This window comes from Dreissena polymorpha, chromosome 1, assembly GCF_020536995.1.
Source record: "Dreissena polymorpha isolate Duluth1 chromosome 1, UMN_Dpol_1.0, whole genome shotgun sequence".
Taxonomy (NCBI): Eukaryota; Metazoa; Mollusca; class Bivalvia; order Myida; family Dreissenidae; genus Dreissena; species Dreissena polymorpha.
The window spans coordinates 34,286,351-34,311,826 of NC_068355.1; the positions used below are offsets into that span (position 1 = coordinate 34,286,351).

At 37.3% G+C, this 25,476-nt stretch overlaps 1 protein-coding gene across 2 annotated transcripts; it reads right to left on the reverse strand.

Annotated features, from left to right (window-relative positions):
- Positions 1-149: 149 nt before the first annotated feature.
- LOC127876425 (polypeptide N-acetylgalactosaminyltransferase 13-like) lies at positions 150-25,000 on the reverse strand. Of its 2 annotated transcripts, XM_052421707.1 has the most exons (11): positions 24,802-24,990; positions 19,950-20,072; positions 11,267-11,432; positions 9,693-9,865; positions 7,427-7,531; positions 6,391-6,493; positions 5,782-5,952; positions 5,308-5,425; positions 3,617-3,797; positions 1,138-1,277; positions 150-348 (listed from the first exon to the last, which is right to left on the reverse strand). In XM_052421707.1, the coding sequence occupies exons 1-11, from the start codon at positions 24,914-24,916 to the stop codon at positions 163-165; spliced, it is 1,581 nt and encodes a 526-aa protein (XP_052277667.1). In that variant the 5' UTR covers positions 24,917-24,990; the 3' UTR covers positions 150-162. The 2 variants fall into 2 exon arrangements, with proteins under 2 accessions (XP_052277667.1, XP_052277673.1); XM_052421713.1 differs by lacking the exon at positions 19,950-20,072 and having other exon boundaries at positions 24,802-25,000.
- Between the last annotated feature and the right edge of the window lie 476 nt (positions 25,001-25,476).

Genomic DNA, 25,476 nt, shown 5'->3' on the forward strand with positions numbered 1-25,476 from the left:
TGGTTCTGGGAAAACCAGGCTTAGCTCATGTGCGTGAAGTGCTATCCCAGTTTAGATAAATTAGCTAATCAGGGACGAAATTTTTTGCTTAGACTTTTTTCCTTAAAACAAAAAAATACATAAAAAGCTGAAAGTATTGTCCCTGATTAGCCTGTATGGAGGTTAATCCGGAATGAAACTTAACACACATACCATTAAGCCCAGATAGCCCAAACCAAGGCTCATACAAATAGTGGTGACAATCCCTACCTGGTTTCCCTCCATGCCGTGACAGTGGACCAGGCCAACTTTCTCTCCTGACTTACGTCCCATACTGTCAACACAACCCCCTGTCTGCTTGTTCTTGATCTGAAATCAGAGAGACCAGTCTGGTTTCATAGTTTATAACCACTATTACATCATTTACATTAAGATAAGCCTGTGCAGTCTGCTAATGTTGGGCGGTACTTTTCGCCTACACTGGGTTTTTTAAGAGACTGCCTTTAAAAAGATCTGAAAAAGCGGTGTCTTCTCTGATTAGCCTGTGCAGAATCAACAGGCTTAGCTGGCATGACACTTTACACGCATTAATATAGCCTGGTTTTGCCAGACTGAAGCCCTGTTAATCAACTGCATACCTCCCCCAGTGCATGGTACTCCAGACTGAAGCCCTGTTAATCAACTGCATACCTCCCCCAGTGCTTGGTACTCCAGAATGAAGCCCTGTTAATCAACTGCATACCTCCCCCAGTGCATGGTACTCCAGACTGAAGCCCTGTTAATCAACTGCATACCTCCCCCAGTGCATGGTACTCCAGACTGAAGCCCTGTTAATCAACTGCATACCTCCCCCAGTGCATGGTACTTCAGACTGAAGCCCTGTTAATCAACTGCATACCTCCCCCAGTGCATGGTACTTCAGACTGAAGCCCTGTTAATCAACTGCATACCTCCCCCAGTGCATGGTACTCCAGACTGAAGCCCTGTTAATCAACTGCATACCTCCCCCAGTGCATGGTACTCCAGACTGAAGCCCTGTTAATCAACTGCATACCTCCCCCAGTGCATGGTACTTCAGACTGAAGCCCTGTTAATCAACTGCATACCTCCCCCAGTGCATGGTACTCCAGACTGAAGCCCTGTTAATCAACTGCATACCTCTCCCAGTGCATGGTACTCGACAGGCATCTGTGACTCAGGGTAGATGTTCTCCAGGTACCACTTAAAACTCTTGCACTGCTTGTTCTCTCTGAACTCCTTCCGTGCCGACACATGGCCATACTCTGTGTTCTTAACGCCTGAAATACGGTTGTATAGTACTTATCAGTAAGATATACCATTTGAAGCCCTTGCACTGCTTGTTCTGGGTGGACTTCTTACATGGCCTGAGAAAGTTGAAGTTATTTGCATCAAATTTTATACATTAAAGAAGTACACTAAAAAACTACAAAACCAACCAACAAGGTAACTCAAATCTGAACTCTCCCTGCAGGAGATGATAACATGTGGGGTGTATCTTGGATACAAGGATATTGTAACTCCTAAGTTTACAGACTCTCAAATTGTTCTGTTTAGCCAAAGTAATTATTTTTCAGGACTTTTTATTAGGTTTTTGTCAATCATCAATGCCTCTACATTTATGGATAGTGTATTTTACAGCTATATTTTACCAGATGTCTGCACTGTGTTCGTTTATCTTTAGACACTTCAATCATGGATTTTTAGAACCGGATTCAGGTCATAAATCCTGGCAGATGCATGCCTGAGAGCAATGAACCATAACATTTACATACATGGGTATATAACCATTTTAACCTGTAGAAAACAATTAATTCACCCAACAGCATTTGAACTGATATGGCCCTATAAGGGAAGCAGTATGTTAAATGCTTTAACTTATTTGTTCTGTATCAATTGATTTATTGTTTTTATTAGCCGGATTTTTTTCGAAAAAATCTCGGCTTATAGATTGATGTTGTCGGGCGGGGGGGGCGGGCGGGCGGGCGGGGTGGCGGCGTGCTCGAAAATGTTAAAGTTCTTATTTCATGGTATAACTTTGGTATGCTTGGACCTAGAGTCTTCAAACTTGACATGAAGGTTGGCCAGGATTAACAGATGACCACTGGTCATTTCAAGGTCATTCATTTGAAGGTCAAGGTCACTGTGACCTTCAATATAAAAAATGTTAAAGTTGTTATAACTTTGGTATGCTTGGACCTAGAGTCTTGAAACTTGACATGAAGGTTGGCCATAACTAGTTAGTAACCACTGGTCATTTCAAGGTCATTCATTTGAAGGTCAAGGTCACTGTGACCTTGAATGTAAAAATGTTAAAGTTCTTATTTCATGGTATAACTTTGGTATGCTTGGACCTAGAGTCTTCAAACTTGACATGAAGGTTGGCCAGGATTAACAGATGACCACTGGTCATTTCAAGGTCATTCATTTGAAGGTGAAGGTCACTGTGACCTTCAATATAAAAATGTTAAAGTTGTTATAACTTTGGTATGCTTGGACCTAGAGTCTTGAAACTTGACATGAAGGTTGGCCAGAACTAGTAAGTAACCACTGGACATTTCAAGGTCATTCATTTGAAGGTCAAGGTCACTGTGACCTTGAATGTAAAAATGTTAAAGTTGTTATAACTTTGGTATGCTTGGACCTAGAGTCTTGAAACTTGACATGAAGGTTGGCCAGAACTAGTAAGTAACCACTGGACATTTCAAGGTCATTCATTTGAAGGTCAAGGTCACTGTGACCTTGAATGTAAAAATGTTAAAGTTCTTATTTCATGTTATAACTTTGGTATGCTTGTACCTAGAGTCTTCAAACTTGAAATAAAGATTGGCCAGTACTAGAAGATGACCACTGGTCATTTCAATGTCATTCATTTGAAGGTCAAGGTCACTGTGACCTTAAATGTTAAAATGTTAAAATTGTTATAACTTTGGTATGCTTGGACATAGAGTCTTCAAACTTGACATGAAGGTTTGCAAGCACACTTAGATGACCACTGGTCATTTCAAGGTCATTCATTCTAAGGTCAAGGTCACTGTGACCTTGAATGTAAAAATGTTAAAGTTCTTATAACTTTGGTAGGTAAAAATGTTAAAGTTCTTACCGGTATTCCATGTTATAACTTTGGTATGCTTGTACCTAGAGTCTTCAAACTTGACATAAAGGTTGGCCAGTACTAGAAGATCACCGCTGCTCATTTCAATGTCATTCATTTGAAGGTCAAGGTCACTGTGACCTTCAATGTTAAAATGTTAAAATTGTTATAACTTTGGTATATGCATGCATTCAAAACATAACACAAGGTTTGCTCATGCCTTGAAAAGTACTTACATTTCATTTTGACCTTTGAACAATATTTCAGTAATTTAAGTATTGCATTGACAAAAACACGAAAGGTACTTTCCTGTCATTTAAATCAAAAATCCGGCTTCAATGCGGTCATCTCCGACCGCGGAACTCTTGTTTAAATATCATTATAATTTACGGACAACTAATTGTTGTCTCTAAATTTTTGGACACCTGAAAATTATTTTTTTTGTATCTACTTTTTCGGAAACACATTTTTTATATTAGTTTTAAGTGTCCGAAAAATAAAAGTACTAGGGTAGAAATGACTTACCAGGGTTGATCTTATAGAAGAAGTCCTTGTACTCGTCCATCCACACCTCCACGATCCTCTGTGTGTTGTGATTGATGATCTTGGCCACGCCCCCTGGCCACGAGTACGGCGAGGTCTTCCTGAACACATGACCCACCATGGAGCAGGTGACAATCAGCACCTTACCACCGCACATCCACACCTAAAACACAGAGCAGGTGACAATCAGCACCTTACCGCCGCACATCCACACCTAAAACACTGAGCAGGTGACAATCAGCACCTGACCACCGCCCATCCACACCTAAAACACAGAGCAGGTGACAATCAGCACCTTACCACCGCACATCCACACCTAAAACACAGAGCAGGTGACAATCAGCACCTTACCAACCCACATCCACACCTAAAACAAAGAGCAGGTGACAATCAGAACCTTACCAATGCACATCCACACCTTAAACACAGAGCAGGTCTTCACGATACTAACCTGGTGACATTGTTTTTGACCCCACTTACTCCATTGTCAAATATTGCCTCAATGTTGTCAAGATAAACATTTGTACTAAGAAAAAAAAGCATCATTTTGACTTAAGGTAGCGCACCCGTAATTATTTCATGCGATTTCTTCTAAGATCAAAGAGCCTTTTTACCTGTTCACTTATAGATATCTAATTTAAGCAGGTACTAATGTGAAGTTGTTGTAGCCGAGTGGTTACGGCGATAGACTAGATATTTTGGGATCTTCCCGCGCAGGTTCAAATCCTGCCCACAATGCATACTTTTTGCGACATGTTTTATTTCTTTTCTAACGTAATTTGATATAATGAAACATATAAGCTGTGTTTATTGTTAAATATGTTGCAATTTTTATGCACATTTTCTTCAATTTTTAAAATAAAACAACATTATGGCTAAATTGGGTGATTTACTGCTGAAAATACGAATAATAAATGTTGCATTTTTATCTTTATTTCAAAAAGTAAATGGTAAATCTGTCTATTTCTTGGTATTTTGGCTGTATATAGTGTATCTATAAAAACTTAGTTCAAAATATTACTTAAATGATACTATTTTGAATTTAATGACACTTTGTTTTTAATCAACCCAATTTCTACTTGGCTGAAACCACTTACATTTGATGGCGCTCTTCCATAGATAACAAATTGTAGAAAATAAATGTCTGTAAAATAATACTTATTTCATCTTGTTTAAACTTGAAACACCTTTACTGCATCTGTACACACCAACTGAATTCCCATATTTGGAAATCAGGATGAATTATGGAAGTTTCATATACCCCAGGGGTGCAAATAAACTGGACAAAAGCCGAGCATGGGGGTGGTTTTGAAAAAATCTGTATATTTTGTTTAAAAGCATGGAGAGCCTACCTAAAAATGTGCATGTAATTCAGTGAAATAATGCTGATTAAGAAAATAATACATTAGATTACGGGTGCGCTACCTTTAATTTGGAAATTTTGGGTGTTGTTTTTACAGTTACAAAAACTGACAATTGACCAAAAAAATGGCTTCAATAAAATTTAATTAGGCTCAACTGTTGTTTTTTTTTTAAATATCTTCTTTTTTTTATATCTTCATCTGCGAGTTTTAAGATGTCTTATTGTTTAAAATATATACTTTTAGAGATTGAGAATGGAGCAAGTCTAAGTCCAAAATTTAACACATGCAAAACACAGAACAAGCACTGACTCTGAATGACATCTCCAGATTCTCTGCTCCCCAGATGTCCATGCCCTCGTCATACGATCCCACTTCGTAAAAGTAGTCTCGGTCTATGGAGAATAAACCCCCGGCCATGTTGGGTGTCCTGAAATACAGCACAATGAGCCTCGTTCCGGTAAAACTGGGCTCAATGCATGTGCGTACAGCACAGTCCAAAATTGCTTATCCTGCAAAAAAAGCGGAAATTTGCTATATGCAACCAGCATAACACTTTAACAGCCTGCAAGTGACTTGCAGACTGTTCAGGTTTTATGCTGCTTACATAAGTCTTCTGCTCATCAGTATCTAAGGGCTGGAAATGAAGCTTTTAAAACTTGAATCTATATAGATAGCTCTTTAATTTCATTGTATTTTCTAAGAGTTTACGGGCGTTTTAAAAAACAGATCTGATTGGTAAAGGGTTAACAAGTTTTTCTTTACTATGACCACAGGTTGCCTTACCTCACAGGCTGTGAGCGGTCCCCAGCACGTCTGTCCAGCTCTCGCTGTGGAACAGGGTACCAGCGGAAGTTCAGTTTCCAGTTGAACCCTCCCCATGTCATGTCTGACCCCGTGATGTACTCAAATGTGTCATCACTGATCACGTCTATAATGGGACACGCCACTGAGGTCCTGAAATTATCAATACTAAAATATTAAAACGTTATCACATAATAAAACAATAAACACATAAGTAGTTGCAGTGTTTTTGGACTTAAAATTAAAAAACTTAATAATCATTTGAGCTGCATTCTGAGAAAACTGGGCTAAATGCATGTGTGGAATCAGCACTGGCTAATCAGGGACAAGACTTTCCCCCTAAACTAGATTTTTGAATAGAAGAGACTTCCTTAGAATGAAAATTACTATTAAAGCACAACGTATTGTTCCTGGTCTGCACAGGCTAATCTTGGACATGACTTTACGCGCTCGCATTAAGCCTAGCTTTCAAACAGAGCCAGGCTCACATATGAGAATTTTAGGCAGTCATTCTGGAAAAAAAGTATACATTTTTATATTTGGAATGGGACCAAATTTCTGCTAAAATTTAATGAAACAAAAACCACTGACCTGTCATGGTAGATCTCTGCCATGAGAGGTTCCAGCCAGCCCTCCATGGCCTCACAGTGAGCGTCCAGGAATGTGATCACCTTGCCCTTCGATTTGGCAGCACCTGCAGTAACAAAGCAACAGAATGGTAGCACCTGCAGTAACGTAGCAACCAAATAGTATCACCTGTGGTAACGTAGCGACCAGAAAGAAGAACCTGAAGTAACATATTAACCAAATAGCAGCACCTGCAATAACATAGCAACCAAATAGTAAAACCTGCAGTAACATAGCAACCAAATAGTAAAACCTGCAGTAACATAGCAACCAAATAGTAAAACCTGCAGTAACATAGCAACCAAATAATAGAACATGCAGTAACATAGCAACCAAATAGTAGTACCTGTAGTAACAAAGCAACCAGAAAGAAGCACATGCAGTACCACACATTATAACAACAAAATAACAGCACCTGAAGTAAAATACATGTAGCAAATAGTAAGCAGCAGTAACAGTGAATTTAGTGTTATTTATCACAGAAATGTGATCACCTTGCCTTTTGCCTACACAGCACCTAGAGTGACATAGCAACCAGTGAACAGCAATAACATAGCAAGCAGTTAACATGCAGTAACTTAGCAACCAGTGAATGGGATCTTTCATAAAGAGTTTAACGGTGTATGTTAGTAAGACTCATTGTCAAGTAAAAACATTATGTGCAAGAAGATCTATGAGAATTAATTGTACCAGGATCCAGCGACCCAGCACTGTCTCAAAATGTAGATGTGTCCACCTAGCAAGTAAGAGGCAGCAGGTTTGATCCAATCTAAATAACATTTAAATACTGGGCTAAAATTTGGCCCTTAAAATTTACCACAAGACAGCCATGGCCCTGAGACCCAAAGAAACTTAACTATTCTGAGAAGGTGGACTTCAGAAGAATAATGGTATACAAAACATAAATGTTTAATTTCTAGGCACACATTTTTGACAAACTTTTGATAATTTGTGCTCAGATTGTGCTCAGGTGAGCTTATAACATGCCCTTTGTGTGTACCTTTGAGTCGTGCTCGTATGAGCCCTGTGCGCTCCTTTGTACGCAGCACGTAACAGTGGACCGGCAGCGTAGCCAGGTAGGCGTCCAACTTCTCTCCCAGCTCCTCTGAAAGTGTAGCACTTTACCACTCAGATACGCATTTTGGTAGTCCATTAATCCTTTACCAATTAGATATGTGTAGTCCCTTAATCCTTTACCAATTAGATACTTGTAATCCCTTAACCCGTTACCAATTAGATATGTGTAGTCCCTTAACCCTTAACACTTAGATACCTATTTTGACGCATTTGTAGTCCCTTACAAAGTTATATTTATTTAAGACCATTCTTACTAGATTCAAGTTTTAAAGACTTTATTTTCAACACTTAGATACTGATGAGCAGCAAATAGCTTAAAACCGGAACAGACTGTGAGTTTCTCGCAAGCTGTTCTGGTTTTAGGCTGTTTGCACATAACCATTTTCACTTTGCTACTTACTGGTAAAGAGTTTAACAATTAAACTTAATTTACCAGTAAGACTTATCTTACTAGATTCTGGGAAAACTGGGCTAAATGCATGTGCATAAAGTGTCGTTCCTGTTAGCCTGTGAAGTCCGCATAAACTAATCAGGGATGGCACATTTTGCCTAAACTGGATTTTTGCTTAGAAAAGACTACCTTTAAACAAAAAAACATTATAAAAGAGTTGTCCCTGATAAGCCTGTGGGGACTGATCTGGCTTATCTGGGATACCAATATACGATCATGCATTAAGTCCGAACAAAAAAACATTAAAAAAGAGTTGTCCCTGATAAGCCTGTGGGGACTGATCTGGCTTATCTGGGATACCAATATACGATCATGCATTAAGTCCGAACAAAAAAACATTATAAAAGAGTTGTCCCTGATAAGCCTGTGGGGACTGATCTGGCTTATCTGGGATACCAATATACGATCATGCATTAAGTCCGAACAAAAAAACATTATAAAAGAGTTGTCCCTGATAAGCCTGTGGGGACTGATCTGGCTTATCTGGGATACCAATATACGATCATGCATTAAGTCCGAACAAAAAAACATTATAAAAGAGTTGTCCCTGATAAGCCTGTGGGGACTGATCTGGCTTATCTGGGATACCAATATACGATCATGCATTAAGACCGAACAAAAAAACATTATAAAAGAGTTGTCCCTGATAAGCCTGTGGGGACTGATCTGGCTTATCTGGGATACCAATATACGATCATGCATTAAGTCCGAACAAAAAAACATTATAAAAGAGTTGTCCCTGATAAGCCTGTGGGGACTGATCTGGCTTATCTGGGATACCAATATACGATCATGCATTAAGTCCGAACAAAAAAACATTATAAAAGAGTTGTCCCTGATAAGCCTGTGGGGACTGATCTGGCTTATCTGGGATACCAATATACGATCATGCATTAAGTCCGAACAAAAAAACATTATAAAAGAGTTGTCCCTGATAAGCCTGTGGGGACTGATCTGGCTTATCTGGGATACCAATATACGATCATGCATTAAGTCCGAACAAAAAAACATTATAAAAGAGTTGTCCCTGATAAGCCTGTGGGGACTGATCTGGCTTATCTGGGATACCAATATACGATCATGCATTAAGTCCGAACAAAAAAACATTATAAAAGAGTTGTCCCTGATAAGCCTGTGGGGACTGATCTGGCTTATCTGGGATACCAATATACGATCATGCATTAAGTCCGAACAAAAAAACATTATAAAAGAGTTGTCCCTGATAAGCCTGTGGGGACTGATCTGACTTATCTGGGATACCAATATACGATCATGCATTAAGTCAGACTTCTCTCTGAAAATGTAACTTAGATACACATTTTGACATGTTGAAGTCCCTTTGAAAATCCAATTAATTTAAAACCTTTTTTACTATATTTAAGTTTCAACGGTTTCATTTCCAACGCTTAAACACTGATGAGCAGCAAACACCATAAAACCTTAATAGACTTTTCTGGTTTAATGCTGGCTGCAAGTAGCCATAGTCACTTTGCTTCTGTGCAGGAATGGGGTAAGTTTGTGAACAAATCAAAACGAGGCATATAAAGTATAAAATATTTTATTGATTAAAATCGTGCCTTTGACAAAAATAAGACGTGATAAATATGCTGTTCAATACTGTGAGCTGAATTATCTCCCCTGACATACAGTGTTCACTGGCATCATAAACAAGAATTATCTCCCCCTGACATACCGTGTCCACTGGCATCATCAACCAGAATTATCTCCCCTGACTTACCGTGTTCACTGGCATCATCAACCAGAATTATCTCCTTCAGTAGCTCGGGTGGAGAGCGGTTGATCACACTGTGGATGGTACGTAGCAGTGTAGACCAGGCCTCATTATGGAATACAATCACTACACTCGTGTCTGGCAGCTTGGAAACTGGAGGGTACTTCTTATTTCGACACCTGCAATAAAGGAGGATTTTTTCATGAGAAAAATTTAGGGGATTGATGTACCCCAACAAGAATCCAATTAGACCTATCATTATTATAATTTTGAGGGATCTATCTAAAATTAGATCATTTGGGATGTACCTACTATTACATCATTCAAGATTTACCAACAACAGGATCATTTGTGATGTGCCTTCGCTGGAATCAGAGCTCCAGATAACTTTTTAATTGGGTAAATACCCACTACTTTTGAGTTCAATAGGGTATTTTCATTTTTCAAAAAAGTCAGTACCCAATACTTTAATTGACAATTGGGTATTTTTGTATTAAATTTAGGTATTTTCATTGTCTAAAATTCTCAAATGCTTACCTGAATGAGCTGGTTGAAGTTCCACTCTTAATTGATTAGTTTCAGAGATCTTGTGTTAATATGTATCCATAATATACAGTCTTGCTTAAAAAAAAAGTTTGACGATTTTTTTCAACAGTTTTCTTACAATGAAAGAACTGTCAGTGCTTGCCTAGGACACAATATCGTCAAAAATTAGTTTCACTATATTTTCCGCTTCTGATTTTGTGTTGCTCACGTTTAAATAACTTAAAATTAATATTTTTTGTGCCTGGGATACGATATTTCGCTTTTTAAGGCCTCGCGGTTTCAACATTTTCACAACAATAAAACATAGTTACATAGACGCTTTCTTCTGTATATATTATTGTGCTGAAGGTTATACTGAAAGCGTTTGGACGATGCAGAAATTTCCGGGACAGATTTACTTGTTATGCAGAGGAAAAATACGATATGTGTAATCGGCAATTTCAATTGGGTTTCGGTACGCAGAGTTTTATTTTTCTATGCGTACTTGGCAATTTTACATTGGGTATTTACGCAAATACGCATCTTATCTGTAGCTCTGACTTGAATCATGCAGGATCTACCTACACTGGGATCATTAGGTATTTATCCACATTTGGATCATTTGGAATCCATCTACACTGGGATCAATTGGGATTTATCTACACTGGGATCATGAAGAAGCTACTTACACTGGCATCATGCAGGATCTACCCACACTGGGATCATTTGGTATTTACCCACATTGGGATCAATTGGGATTTATCTACACTGGGCTCATGAAGAATCTACCTACATTGTACACTGAAGTCATGCAGGATCTACCAACACTAGGATAATTTGGTATTTACCTACAATTATATCATTTGAAATCTATCTGCACTGGGACCATTTGGGATCTACCTACGTGGGAATTATTGGGGATCTATCTACACTGGGATCATGAGGAATATACTTACACTAGGATCATGCAGGATCTACCTACAGTGGGATCATCTGAGATCCTCCTTCACTTTCATCATGGAGATCTACACTGGGATTATTTATGATCAACCTACCCAGGGATCCTGTAATCTGGCAGGGTTCTATTGAGGGACATGATATCACTAGCCACAAGGTTGAACTGATGGATCTTGAACTTGTCCTTGGATTCCTCCAGTCTGTCTGCTGGGATACTGACAGGCTTTCCCATGTCACCAGGCATACTTGGCCGACCCATCAGACCTGAAGTAATATACACATACAGTACAATATTGACCTTGTTCTGGGAAAATTGGGCTTAATGCATGAACATGCATACAGAAAGTGGCATCCAATATTAGGCTGTGCACTATGCACATGCTACATGTAATTAAGGACAATACTTTCTGCTTTTATGCTATTTATCATTTATAGGAATATTAAGTCTCCTCTGAGCAAAATTCCAGTGTAGATAGTTTCATCCATGATTAGCCTGTGAAGACTGCACTGGCTTATCTGGGATGACACCTTAAACAAATGCATTAAGCCAAGATTTCCCATGTCACCAGGCATACAATGCCAGCGATTTTCCTCCTTCTTTATAAAGTACCGGTAAACGGCACTTTCCCAATTACGAAAAAAATACAAATTGCCCAATTGCTGTCCTTAAATTCCCAATTAAAAGTAAAAAAAAAAAAAAAAAAAATTTTTTTTTTTTTTTTCTTAAGCAACATTTAGTTAGTTTCCCTTTGCAGCTCTATAGCTTGAACCTAGGTTTATATAATATTGACAGCTTAAAAACACTTAGTTATCAATTTTAAAGTATTTGGGAGCAAACAATCAAATACACCAATTTCCCAATTTGAGGTTTTCACGACTCGATTTTTCCCAATTTTGAGGTTTTCACGACTCGATTTTTCCCAATTGGACCGGTCGGGTACTTTTCCCAATTGGACAAGGAAAATCGCTGAATGCGTTCAATATATTGCAGTCTTTAAAATTGGCCTACTTTTTAACGTCATGAGACCCAATTTCAAACTTGGCTTAGATATCATTTGGACAAATTAATGTCCTTACAAAGTTTCAAGAACATTGGGCAATGGACAAATGTCCTTACAAAGTTTCAAGAACATTGAGCAATAAATGTGGCCTTTAGAGTGTTCCCATGCCAACGTTATCAACACAAAATGGATGTATGAACAATGTACTAAAGACTACCACAAAAGGCTTAACATGAGTACTGTTAATAAATGTTACTTCTAGGGTATTAATAAGGTTTTACTTAAGCCATTAAAGGAAAACTGCCCCTCCTCCTGGTGTCCAAGGTTTTTTTCAACTCGAACTATCCGCACAGGCTAATCAAGGACGCCACTTTCTGCCTGAACTGAGTTTTCAGTTAGGAGAGACTTTCTTAACCCTTTGCATGCTGGGTAATTTGTCATCTGCTAAAATGTCGTCTGCTGAATTTCTAAAATTAGCATTTTCTTTGATTTTTTTCAAAGAATACTATCAGAATAGCAAACAGTTTGGATCCAGATGAGACGCCACGTTCTGTGGCGTCTCATCTGGATCCAAACTGTTTGCAAAGGCCTTCAAAATCTGGTTCCAGCGCTCAAAGGGTTAACACAAAATATCCCATTAAAGCGGAAAGTAAAGTCCCTGATTAGTCAGGGGTGTGATTGAGATGAAGTCTGAGGGGAGGAAAATTATGTTGACTGATTTTTACTACGCGATTTGCGTTCATAATGTCATGACAAATCTTAAAACAGACATTATATAAACACCTTCTTAAACTCCATAACTAGATTTATTTTGAAAACCTTTTTAACTTCATATTTAACATATTAATTATTGTTGCAAGGTAAACAGTAATCAAAACAATATGTGATCCAATCCCTGTGAATGATGACGGCAATCTTTCATTTGAGCTGATCTGTAGTTCAAGATTTGTTCACATGAAATACACTTTGCCTTACCAAGATTGATTTAATTGGATGATAGTGAAATGACAGCCAATGACATCGCTCGTTACAAAAATGCTTAGGCAAAATCTACCAGTGTAATATGTGGAGAAATTTTATGGGCCCGTGGATATTTTGGGCCGCTTATGAAATACGTCTGTGGAAGAACTTATTCCACTATTATAATTTTCTACAATAGACCAGTTACTTGCGTAGAACAAACTGTCCTATAATTATCATATTATCATCAGTATCATAATTCTAACCACTTTTAGTGACTTTCAAAGTCAATTTATCTCTCAAGTGTTCGAATCTAGATACAACACATATAGTAGGACACTTAAAGCGAGCGTACATACATGAACTTAAAGATTCAATTGTCATTCGTTATGCTAAGAGCATGTTTTTGTCATTGACAAATATTCTTTGTCTGAATTTTACTTGACATAAATGTACCTTTATATTGAAATCTGTAAAGTCACGAAACTAATTGAAATACTACAAAATATATACATCTTCTATATGTATCAGTGTTTTCTTCACTATTTTGACAATGGGGCTGGTGCCCTTTGTATTGGGAATAATAATAATAATAAAGTTGTTTTGACTAAAATTGGGTAATTTAGTAGTGTGTTTTTTGCATGCATGTACTATATAATTGAAAATTAAAGTATTTTATTATATACATTATTTTTGCTAAGGGTTAACTCAAAAAGATGGGAAGGGAGATGAAATGAATATTGCGTTTATTTTTTTTTGGAAATCTTTAGTTGGGAATTCTGGGCAATCATTTAAGAAAAACATATACTTATTGGGAATGAGAATTGGGCCAAATATCCCCTGTGTAATTGACAAAGCAAATCCACTGCATATTCACACATGAGTCCCTTAAACACATGAAGCCAAATGTCTTCAAGTTATAATATTAAAACCCATACTTCAAAATATAGTTCATAAACAAATCCCTGTAAGACACGCAGAGAGAAAGTTGACGCCTCTTAACTGCTTCACCAGAAACACTCTAGCGACCACATGACAGTTATCAACTTACCCAGTTAAACCCTTTACCACTTAGATACGTATTTTGACGCATTTGTAGTCCCTTTGAAACTTACATTTTATTCAAGGCCTTTCTTACTCAATTCACGTTTTAAAGGCTTCATTTCCAACCCTTAGTTACTGATGAGCAGCAAACAGAATAAAACCTGAACAGACTGCAAGATACTCACAGGCTGTCCTGGTTTTGTGCTGCTTGCAAAAGGGTTTATAGGGAAATGTATTCAATGTTGGAATTTATTATAGGAATATTTCTGGTCTTCGAAACTTTTATTTGAAAATTGTAGGCCATCATTTGGGATCATTTGGAAAAAAATATCATTTGGGAAAAAATATCATTTGGGAAAAATATCATTTGGGAAAAAATATCATTTGGGTAAAAATATACCAATTTATATGCTATGAGATTGGAAACGGGGGCCAAAGTTTGATCACAAAGATGATTAAAAAACACTGTGTTCATGTATACATAATTATTCATATTCACAAACAAGTCCCTTAGACACATGAAGTGATATTTTGTCAAGTTACTAAATAACATTACTTAATATCATACTTGAAAAATTCCGATGAAAAACATACATCATTCTATGAACAAGTCCCTTTACGACGAATGTAGAGGAAGATGAGGCATGTTCACAGCTATATCAGACACAGTCCAGCGACCAGATGACAAGTGACATCTATATTTAGAAACTTTACACACTCCATGAACCATAAGACCTATAACATCTACATTTCCGTATGTCAGGGACTGTCCAGTCAGACAGCTCTAGTGTTATACAGACATCCACAAGTCACTGGGTGTGGAGAATGTGAGATATTGTGAGGACAACCTGAGGGCAATGTGATGTCAGAATGTCTGTCAATGTGACCAACAGTTGATAGACGTGTTTAATATGAGGAAATAGTATGAAACTACAGCTGAAACCCTGGCACACTGCACAGTGCATGAGTGCTTCAACACACAATGTCCATGTCTACGAACAGACAGACAGGCAGACATGGTGAATCTGGTACATCCCTCAAATCACTGTGAGTAGGGGTTTCATTAATATACCTTAAAAGCTTATTCAATGCTGCGATTGTATGAAACTTACTGTTTAACATGGAATAAATATTTTATGTTGTAACATATTACGTAGGTTTAATAATACAACAAGAGCATCGCATAATAATTTTTTTTAGAGGTCACAATGACCTTGACCTTTGACCTAGTGACCCAAAATGAGTGTGGCGTGTAGAACTCATCAAGGTGCATCTACATATGAAGATTCAAAGTTGTAGGTGGAAGCATTTTCATTTTAGAGCCAATTTTAAAGTTGTATATTAGAGGTCGCAGTGACCTTGACCTTAGACCTAGTGACCCAAAAATGGGTGTGGCATGTAGAACTCGTCAAGGTGCATCTACATATTAAGTTTCAAAGTTGTAGGTGGAAGCACTTTGATTTTAGAGCCAATGTTAAGGTTTTAGCACGACGCGGACGGCAGACGACAAGCTGGCTATGAACAAGAGCTGTCAGAGGACAGCGCGCTCATCTATGCGAGTGCTTGACAGTATAATGTAAGCCATCATGGGGAAATTATATCTCCCTCTCACCCCCCAACCCCCCCCCCAAAAAAATAATATTTTTTATTTTTGAAAGATCGCTTTATAAATTATTGAATATGAACAATCCCCCTACCCCCCCCCCCCCCAAAAAAAATAATATTTTTTATTTTTGAAAGATCGTTTTATAAATTATTGAATATGAACAATGTGGGGTGTGGTTATTTATTAGACAATCTTTAAAAAATAAAAAAGGAGAAAAAAAAATGGGGGGGGGTAGGGGGGGGGGTATAATGTGGGGTGTGGTAATTTATTAGATGATGATTAAAAAAGGAAGGGGGGGGTGGGGGTGAGAGGGGGGTATAATGTGGGGTGTGGTTATTAATGAGATGATGTTTACCAAAAGAATAATATTTTTTTTTTTGGGGGGGGGGGGGGGGGTGGGGGGGAGGGATTCTGGGTAGGGGCGTGGGGTATTGTTTGGGTGGAATCCATTGTGGTATTCAGGTAAGTGTTGTTTTCTCAAAGTAATTATAAAATGTGATCATAAATAAAGAAGTTATGGCAATTTAGCAAACTGTTCAATTGTGAAAAAGTTTAAAAGGGGCTATAATTATGTCAAAATGCTTGATACAGTGGTCTGCTCTTGTTTATAGGTTGGGGTAATGTTGGTAAACAAGTATGCAACATATAAAAGCAATATGTCAAAGGCTATAGGAAATATTTGGGGTTACATGTAAGTATGCAAACTGTAACATAGATTTATCAATAATATGCATATTCTAAGTAAAAAAGGGGCAATAATTATGATAAAATGCTTGATAGAGTTGTCTGCTCTTGTTTATAGGTTGGGGTCATGTTGGTAAAAAAGTATGCAAAATATGAAAGCAATATGTCAAGGGACAATGAAAATAATTAAACTTAAACATTTGCTCGCTAACGCAGACGCTAACGCAGACGCTCACGCTGACGCTGGGGTGAGTATAGGAGAGCTCCACTATATATATTTCATATATAATAGTCAAGCTAAAAATGAAGATTGAGCGCAAAAGTTTAGTATCTTATATACAAATGTGGAGCAGATACAACAATTTTCCAATAACCCTTGAACAATATTTTTTTCCTCCTATGCTTGGAAAAATAGGCCATGCAAAGGCATGCATGCTCAGCAAAAATAACTTATAAGTTTTATCCAACAACAAGAAATATCTTTAAAAAAGATATACGGCGTTGATTGTGGTTGGAGTTTATGGAAGGTAAAGATTTAAATGAATGAGATCAAGGATAGCTAATATCTTTTTCTGTGCAGTTTTTAGCTGCATCAAACGCAGTACGGGATGTTACGCGGAGTTTTCGCGGCTTATTTTACATTATTACATATTGCTGGTCATAAACCTATAGATACAAAAAAGAAAACCAAAGTCAACCGGCCACACGCGAAGTCTCCGTACATATTTTAAATATGTATACGCGCGTTCTTCGAACAAACCTGTTTGAGTGGTTTATCGGGAATTGCTACGTGTATTTGATTCGATTATTAACAGTATCGAGAATCATCGCGCTCATACTTAATACATTAGTCAATATGCTGCAATAATACATTAGTAAATATGATGGAATAATTCTTGTTAATTAATTAAAAATAATATTTATCATGGTATTGTTGAAAACACATTAAGAATCTATTATTGACATGCCATAAAATAATATCGCTGGATATCTTCATTTCACATCTTTCTGGTGGTAAAGAAAATTCCGGTTCACCTAGTTCAAGCTATAGCGTCTTTATTATATAACTATTATATAACTGACCGCGAACTCCGAACAGCACAGAAGGTCTGACCTGTATATAAACTCTGACATTCAAACACACTAACCGCGAACTGACCCCTTATACCTCGCGGGTTGAAATGCAACACATTAAAGTGAGGCATCGCTTCCACTGCTCTTTATACTTTTACATATAACATGTTGACAGGAATATGGAAGTCAGATTGAGTGTAAAACTGTTCTATCTATAAAGCCTTTTTATAAGAGATAAAACTGTTTCATGCTGAACACGCAGTAAAACAGTGTTACAAAGACGCGGACATGTTTCCAATGTTCTAGTGGTATTATCAAATCAGCCAATGCAGTCAATGAAGTGTATTCATCTGTACTTGGCCGCGGGAAGTTTTATTTGAATTCTATTGGACGCTAACAAAGGTCAGGCTAAGGTGAAAAGCTGGCGTATACAGCTGACGCCGAAAAAAATGATCAAATTGCTGTGACCTTGTAACAAAATTGTAACAGATACATCCCTTGATGATATCCATTAGTAGTACAATATGATTGCAACAAGATAAGCTAGCTCTGGGACATTCAGGATTTGAATTTCTCATCTTGTTTTTACTGCTGTGTTGGTACTACATCTAGTTACTTCATTATCAATTTATTGATGTATCTTTTTCAACTGCAGATCATCATTAAACAAAACAATAATATTGTCAACATTGCGTATTGGAAATGGTGTGCTGCCTAGCTACCAGATCGCCACCAAAGAGACCAAGTACTGGTTCTACCCACGAAACAGACTGGAGAGCGTTTCAATAAGCCTTGGACTTTTGATGCAATTAAGCTCAAATAAATAGGTCTACAATAAACTACCAATTATTTCACAGTTTCTTAGTCATTTTTCTGGTTTGAATACAAATTAAGCTTTCTTTTTTGTATACATGTAGGTGACTTAATTTATTTTTGAAAATTATATTATTGTTAACATGAGAACAAATAAAAATATGCTAACTCACTTACATTTCCAGCATCACTAGCAACTAACGTTACATAGGATAAATAAATGGGAGGAAAATCAGGTAATATTCAGTGTTCTCCAGAAGCATCGGCAGCCGGGGAATTCATTCTATCTAGATACTGGCTATTTTCCCAAAATATCAATTGAAATGATGCGCAAATACACCAGTTTTATTGCTTAGTTGCCGGCTTCTTTAAAAATATAACTGGCTTCTGAAATTTTTCTGGAGAACACTGTAATATTGCTTCAGGTAGTATTCAACCAATATTAAACATTACAGATTAGAAGCAGAGTCAGTTTAGTTACTAAGTACTGTAAAATCATGTCTATTTTTCGGCGTGAAATTTAGTGTTTTTCACAAATGACCAAAACAATTGTTGATTTACATGTAAGATTTTGAAAATAAAGAGAAATTTTCCAGGTAATTTTCAGAAATGTTTGTTTTAAATATGTGGACAGGTCAACTTGCGAAATCAACAAAAATTAATGTCCAACAAATAATAATGATTTTACAGTATTAAACAAAACACCATGCTAATTTGAAGAATTGGAAAGCCCGATGATTGTTGTCAAGGGATTATTGCAGAGGGATTGTTGTCAAGGGATTGTTGCAGGTTCTCAAGGGAGTATTGGCTGGGGGGGGGATTGTTTTGCAGACACCCTTGTCTCTTTACTGGCAAGCTGCTTGGGAAGGGGTCTATAAAGGAAAGATCTATAGTAACAGAGCACTGATTTATGCTCCTTTTTTCTGTCACCCCCATCCCTACTTTGGACAAGTCAAAACAAAACATGTAAGTCTATTGAAATACAATATATTTTTTGTAAATGTTTTTATGTTAAATGAAAAGATTTTATTTTACCAGTTTAAGTCTTTAATATTTGTGGATATTGCTAATTAAAAGATTATAAATGCTTAAAAAAATCTTGATTATTACAAACAATATAATACATTGGATTAAGCAAATTATTGCAAAATGTCAGCACAATATATCCAACATGTCCTGCTTCCCCATTTCAGCAGCACAATATTCCTTTAGGGATTTCCTTTGACTTTCAGACAGAAAAACAGATGGACAAAAACAGTGTTGTTTTTTTTTAATCGCATTCTTTGACGACATTAATTGCCCCATAACAAATCTCAAAAGGTATATAATTTTCCAAATGACAGCCCTAGTTCCCACATGAAGATTTACCAAAAAAGTTTATTCCCAGTTTTTAAGCATTTGTTAACAAAACAAACACACAACACCAATTTCCCCCATGTTAGATAAAATAATGCGATTTTTTCCAAATTTGAAGGGTTTTGGCCCCAATCCCAAAATGGTGGAAAAAACAACACTGTTAAGTGTAAGGAAATCCCTGGCCTTTACTGCTCCTAGATCTTTCCCATAGTCTAGCATAATTGGGATATCTAAAAATAGTACCTGGAATAAAATCAGGCAGTTTATGTGGCTTTGGGGGCTCTTTTGGTTTGGGCATTTTTGTCGGTGTTATGTATTTGATGCTGGTGGGTGGAATGCCTGCTGGTTCGTCCGGGGCGACAGGCTCTGATAAACAACAGAATGTGCTGAATAATGGAGTCGTTGATATTAGCACAACTCCTCGAGCTGGCCTAATTAAGATAGGTGCAAAGAGTTCATTAGCTTTTGAAATCCAGGAGTTCAATGACCCTGTACTTGAAATTTTCAAAATACTTAAGTCTTGAAAATTTGTCTCTGAATCTTTGTTGCTTACTCCACAAATGTTGATTTGTATAAATTTCAGTAACATTCTTAACAAAATTGTCATATGATAGGTTATAAACTATGCACCATGTATTGTGGCATTTACATGTAATATACTTTAGTAAACAATATCACCTATTTATCATTGTTATAGATAAACAGATAAGCTTGACAAGCTGAAAAACATTTTGTTTTTAATATGTGACTAGAAAACCGGTTGTTATGGCTCTTAAAAAAATTATTAATATTGATGCTTTAGAAATATTTGAGTGACAAATGGAAATATACATGGTTTTATAACATGTCAACACAGGGGGATATATCCTTGATATGAAAAATGTAATGCAATGCTTAACTGGAATTGTGGAAGATGTGGGGTGTATATCAATATTTATATGGGTGTATATCAATGTCTCTTGTGAGTGTTTTGTGCAACAATTATACCTGAAACAAGACCTGTCCCATGACAGACTATTTTTCCTTGTATATACAAGAGCTGTCCCATGACAGACTATTCTTCCTTGTATATACAAGTCATGTACTGGGAAAATCAGACTTGATGTATGTATGTGAAGTTTTGTCCCAGATAAGCCTGTGCATTCAACATTGGCAAATCATGGATGACACTTTGGGTCTTAACTGGGTTTTTGTTAAGAACAGCCTCACTTTACCAAAATTTCCATTAAAGCGGAAAGTGTCAGGGCCAACTATAAAATGTCATTTTTCTTTCAGCCACCTGATATACGCTAGCAACACATCAAATTCAGTGCAATACCTCAAATCCTACTCAAGTGCAATTTTCTAAATATTTTTAGTAAGAAAACTTCACCCAACTGGCTCCAAATGCTCTCCTATACACTTCACCCAACTGGCTCCAAATGCTCTCCTATACACTTCACCCAACTGGCTCCAAATGCTCTCCTATACACTTCACCCAACTGGCTCCAAATGTTCTCCTATACACTTCACCCAACTGGCTCCAAATGCTCTTGTATACACTTCACCCAACTGGCTCCAAATGCTCTCCTATACACTTCACCCAACTGGCTCCAAATGCTCTCCTATACACTTCACCCAACTGGCTCCAAATGCTCTCCTATACACTTCACCTGACTGGCTCCAAATGCTCTCCTAACTTCACCCAACTGGCTCCAAATGCTCTCCTATACACTTCACCCAACTGGCTCGAAATGCTCTCCTATACACTTCACCCAACTGGCTCCAAATGCTCTCCTATACACTTCACCCAACTGGCTCCAAATGGTCTCCTATACACTTCACCCAACTGGCTCCAAATGCTCTCCTATACTAGATCAGCACTTAAGCTACCTACTGTAAAACGCTGTGAATAACGTGCACTATTTTACCCCAAAATGTAATTTTAAAAATTTGATGCGCATTATAGATCACAATAGCCATGCCAAGAGATTTTTGCCTACGGTACAGAATTTTTTCCCCGATTTTTTGCTTCAAAAACTTTTTTTCCTGATTTTTTTTGCTTCAAAAAGTAGATGCGCGTTGTACATAAATGTGAGTTATACACAGCGTTTTACGGTAAACACAAAATATCACAAATCCGTAGGAGAAACAGGGATATGGAGTAGTTACACACAAACATTAAACTGATTTTAAAGTAAAAATAGGGGCATACAAAAAGGAGGGCGGGACGACGTGGATATGATGTCTGCCTATCCATCAGAAGGTCACAGGTCCAATCCCCAATGTAAAGTGTTCTTTCTACCTTTCAAAGATGCCAAGCACTGGTTCTGCCCATAAATTTAGCTTAAGAGCGTCTCAAAAATCAGTTGAATACCTGTCTTAGAAACATTGATAAGAACATGTATATTTGCCTTAACGAGAGCATAATGCTGACACAAACATTTGGATGAGTAGAAAAGGTTGGATAATTCCCTGAGTAATCAAGCTAGAAACTGACCACTGTAGCCATTTCAAAGCAAGCAAGAGAAAACAAATAAACCCAGATAAATAATATATATTTAAGTCTTTTCTGCCTATAACCAAACCAAAACGTTAATGCAACAAGATGTGTTTGTGAAACACAATGTTCCCCTATATGACATTTGACCTTGAAGGATGACCTCGACCTTGTGAAGGATGACCTTGACCTTTCACCACTCAAAATGTGCAGCTCCATGAGACACACATGCATGCCAAATACCATGTTGCTATCTTCAATATTGCAAAAGTATTCATAAAGTAAGTGATTTGGGCCACATATATTTGACCTCTGACCTTGAAGGATGACCTTGACCTTTCACCACTCAAAATGTGCAGCTCCATGAGATGCACATGCATGCCAAATATGAAGTTGCTATCTTCAATATAGCAAAAGTTATTGCAAAATGTTAAAGTTGCCGCAAACAAACCAACAGACCAACAGACAAACAGACAAACAGACAGGGCAAAAACAATATGTCCCCTACTACTATAGTGGGGGACATAAAAAGCACAAAATGCAAAGTTGAAATCTTAAAACATAAAACACAGAACTGAACCATATAACTGAAGCCCTGTTCTGCAGAAAAGTAAAGCATTTACAAGGTTACAACAGCAATACTACAGAAGAGACTCACATAAAACAAACAAAAATAAAGGTTCTCCCATGTCTGTGTGCTCCATTCTTTGTATCCATGATTTTACCAATTATTAATCCCTGATTGTATTAACCACTTATCCCTGAATGTTTAAATCATCCACCCGTGGTTGTATAAATCACAAATCAAGCGTCCATATTCAAATGTGCATACAGAATTATATATTATACATGTACATTAGTATCATAATGTATTGATCAACCCTAATAAATAGCAATAGCACTTGTCAAGTGCCAAAATTAATTGAATTTATACAAAGGTCCAACAGAGAATATCAAAACAAACCATACGCCAAACAAGGGACAAAATTGTCACAAAACCAGGTTTTCATTGTGAAAAAAAAATCTGATAAAGGGAGAAAACTCAAACTGAACTTTTGAAATGACCAAAAAAAATTAACCCCCTTTGTAATTTTTTTTTTTTTTAAATCTATTTTTAGTCGTGGCGACCTTGACATTGGAGATATTGACGTGATTCTTTCGTGGGACACACTGTCCCATGATGGTTTACAAATGTGCCAAATGATTTTAAAATCTCACAATGAATGACATAGTTATGGCCAGGACAAGCTCATTTATGGCCATTTTTGACCTTTGAACTCAAAGTGTGACCTTGACCTTGGAGATATCGACGTAATTATTTCGCGCGACACACCGTCCAATGATGGTGAACAAATGTGCCAAATGATTTTAAAATCTGACGATGAACGACATAGTTATGGCTCGGACAAGCTCATTTATGGCCATTTTTGACCTTTGAACTCAAAGTGTGACCTTGACCTTGGAGATATCGACGTAATTATTTCGCGCGACACACCATCCAATGATGGTGAACAAATGTGCCAAATGATTTTAAAATCTGACAATGAACGACATAGTTATGGCCCGGACAAGTTTATTCCGCCAGCCCGCCAGCCAGCCAGCCAGCCCGCCCGCATTCGCCAATCTAATAACCAGTTTTTTCCTTCGGAAAACCTGGTTAAAAAACAGGACCAAATAAAGTTGACTTGTAATGAGTACCATGTATTATGTGCAGTTTTAAAGCCCCAAATTTCAATTTCAAAAGTTGGTGCACTTCATAAATCGATACAAGGCTATTCTGAGTACTTATTTGCGAAAAATTCATTGTGCTATCCTAAATATCCATAATTGACACCATGTTTGGCATTAAATGTTCTGGTGTGTTATATACATGGGTTGCGCGTTATAACATGATAAAGAACGGTACTAGCTACAACAATTTTCTGATTAATTAGACCGGTAAAACAACCAAAATCGATGTTAAATCAATAACAGCCAGGAACCTGGATTCAACCTACATAACCTGGAGATAAGATAACAACATACATATGTCCCAGACATCAATGTAGAAGAGGTTCCAATACACTGTGTTTATTAAAAGGATGTTAAATCAATAACAGCCAGGAACCTGGATTCAACCTACATAACCTGGAGATAAGATAACAACATACATATGTCCCAGACATCAATGTAGAAGAGGTTCCAATACACTGTGTTTATTAAAAGGCAGGAAAATAATTCATGTTATGTGATCATATCAATCAACTAATCTATCTCAGTCAAATTGAAAACCTGATTGCACATGCGCTTGACTGGTTTCATTTTCGATTGCTGTCGATGACTGTAATTGGAGCTTCCTGTGTTTGCATGTCTATGTCCGTGTGTCTGTTTCTAGGGAAATATTTCCAGAGTTGATCGCCAAATAGTTTTTCCTTTGTCCAATCATATATTAATATGAAATCAAATAGTTCTCCATTTTGCAGAGATATTGGAGATACATGTGAACCATGTATTGATAATGAAGACCAACGTCAAAAAACAAGTCAAACAACTGCATGGACCAGAATTTCTATAGGAAGTATTCAGGGGAGATAAACAACTAAAATTTCTGAGTGAAGTACACGGAATATTGAATACCTTTTGGTAAAATCCTCTGCAACAACGACTCCTCCGACTTTTTTACTGGTTTCTCATTGTTATTTGTGTTCTGACAGTCAACGGACGCGTGCGTGGCACAGTCTGTGTAGTACATGAGCAGGACAACATCATGCAGGAACCAGACAAGGGACGTGGCCAGGGTTATCTTGCAGTACTGAAGTTTCAATTGACTCACCATGGTTATTCTAGACCGTATTTAATTTTAGCCTGCAAGACAGAAGAATTTTGCTATATCCAAGTCATCTGAACCTTACAAAAATAAAAAAATACAGCAAACAGTGAAAATACGAAAACTATCAGGAGATAAATTCTTCTAAAAAGCATAAAATTATTAATACTGAGGTAATCACCTTTGAACAGTAAATACAAAGCATTTGGGGTTAAAATAAATAGGGTTAAACTATAAACTAAACAATAAGTGCTTTGACAATAGTTTGTACGCTTTCATGTGCGTGTATGTGTTATTAAATGGCGCGATTGGTCATTTTTGGCTCGTGTACTACTTATATGTACCCCGGGTACTCTTAAGTTTACTTGCAGGTCAGCACATAAGGTAGTCGTGAAGACTCAGCGATGACCTGTAAATAAACTCTGACATTCACACACTCTTAAGTATACTTACATGTACCCTGGGAATGGTAAATATACTTAAAC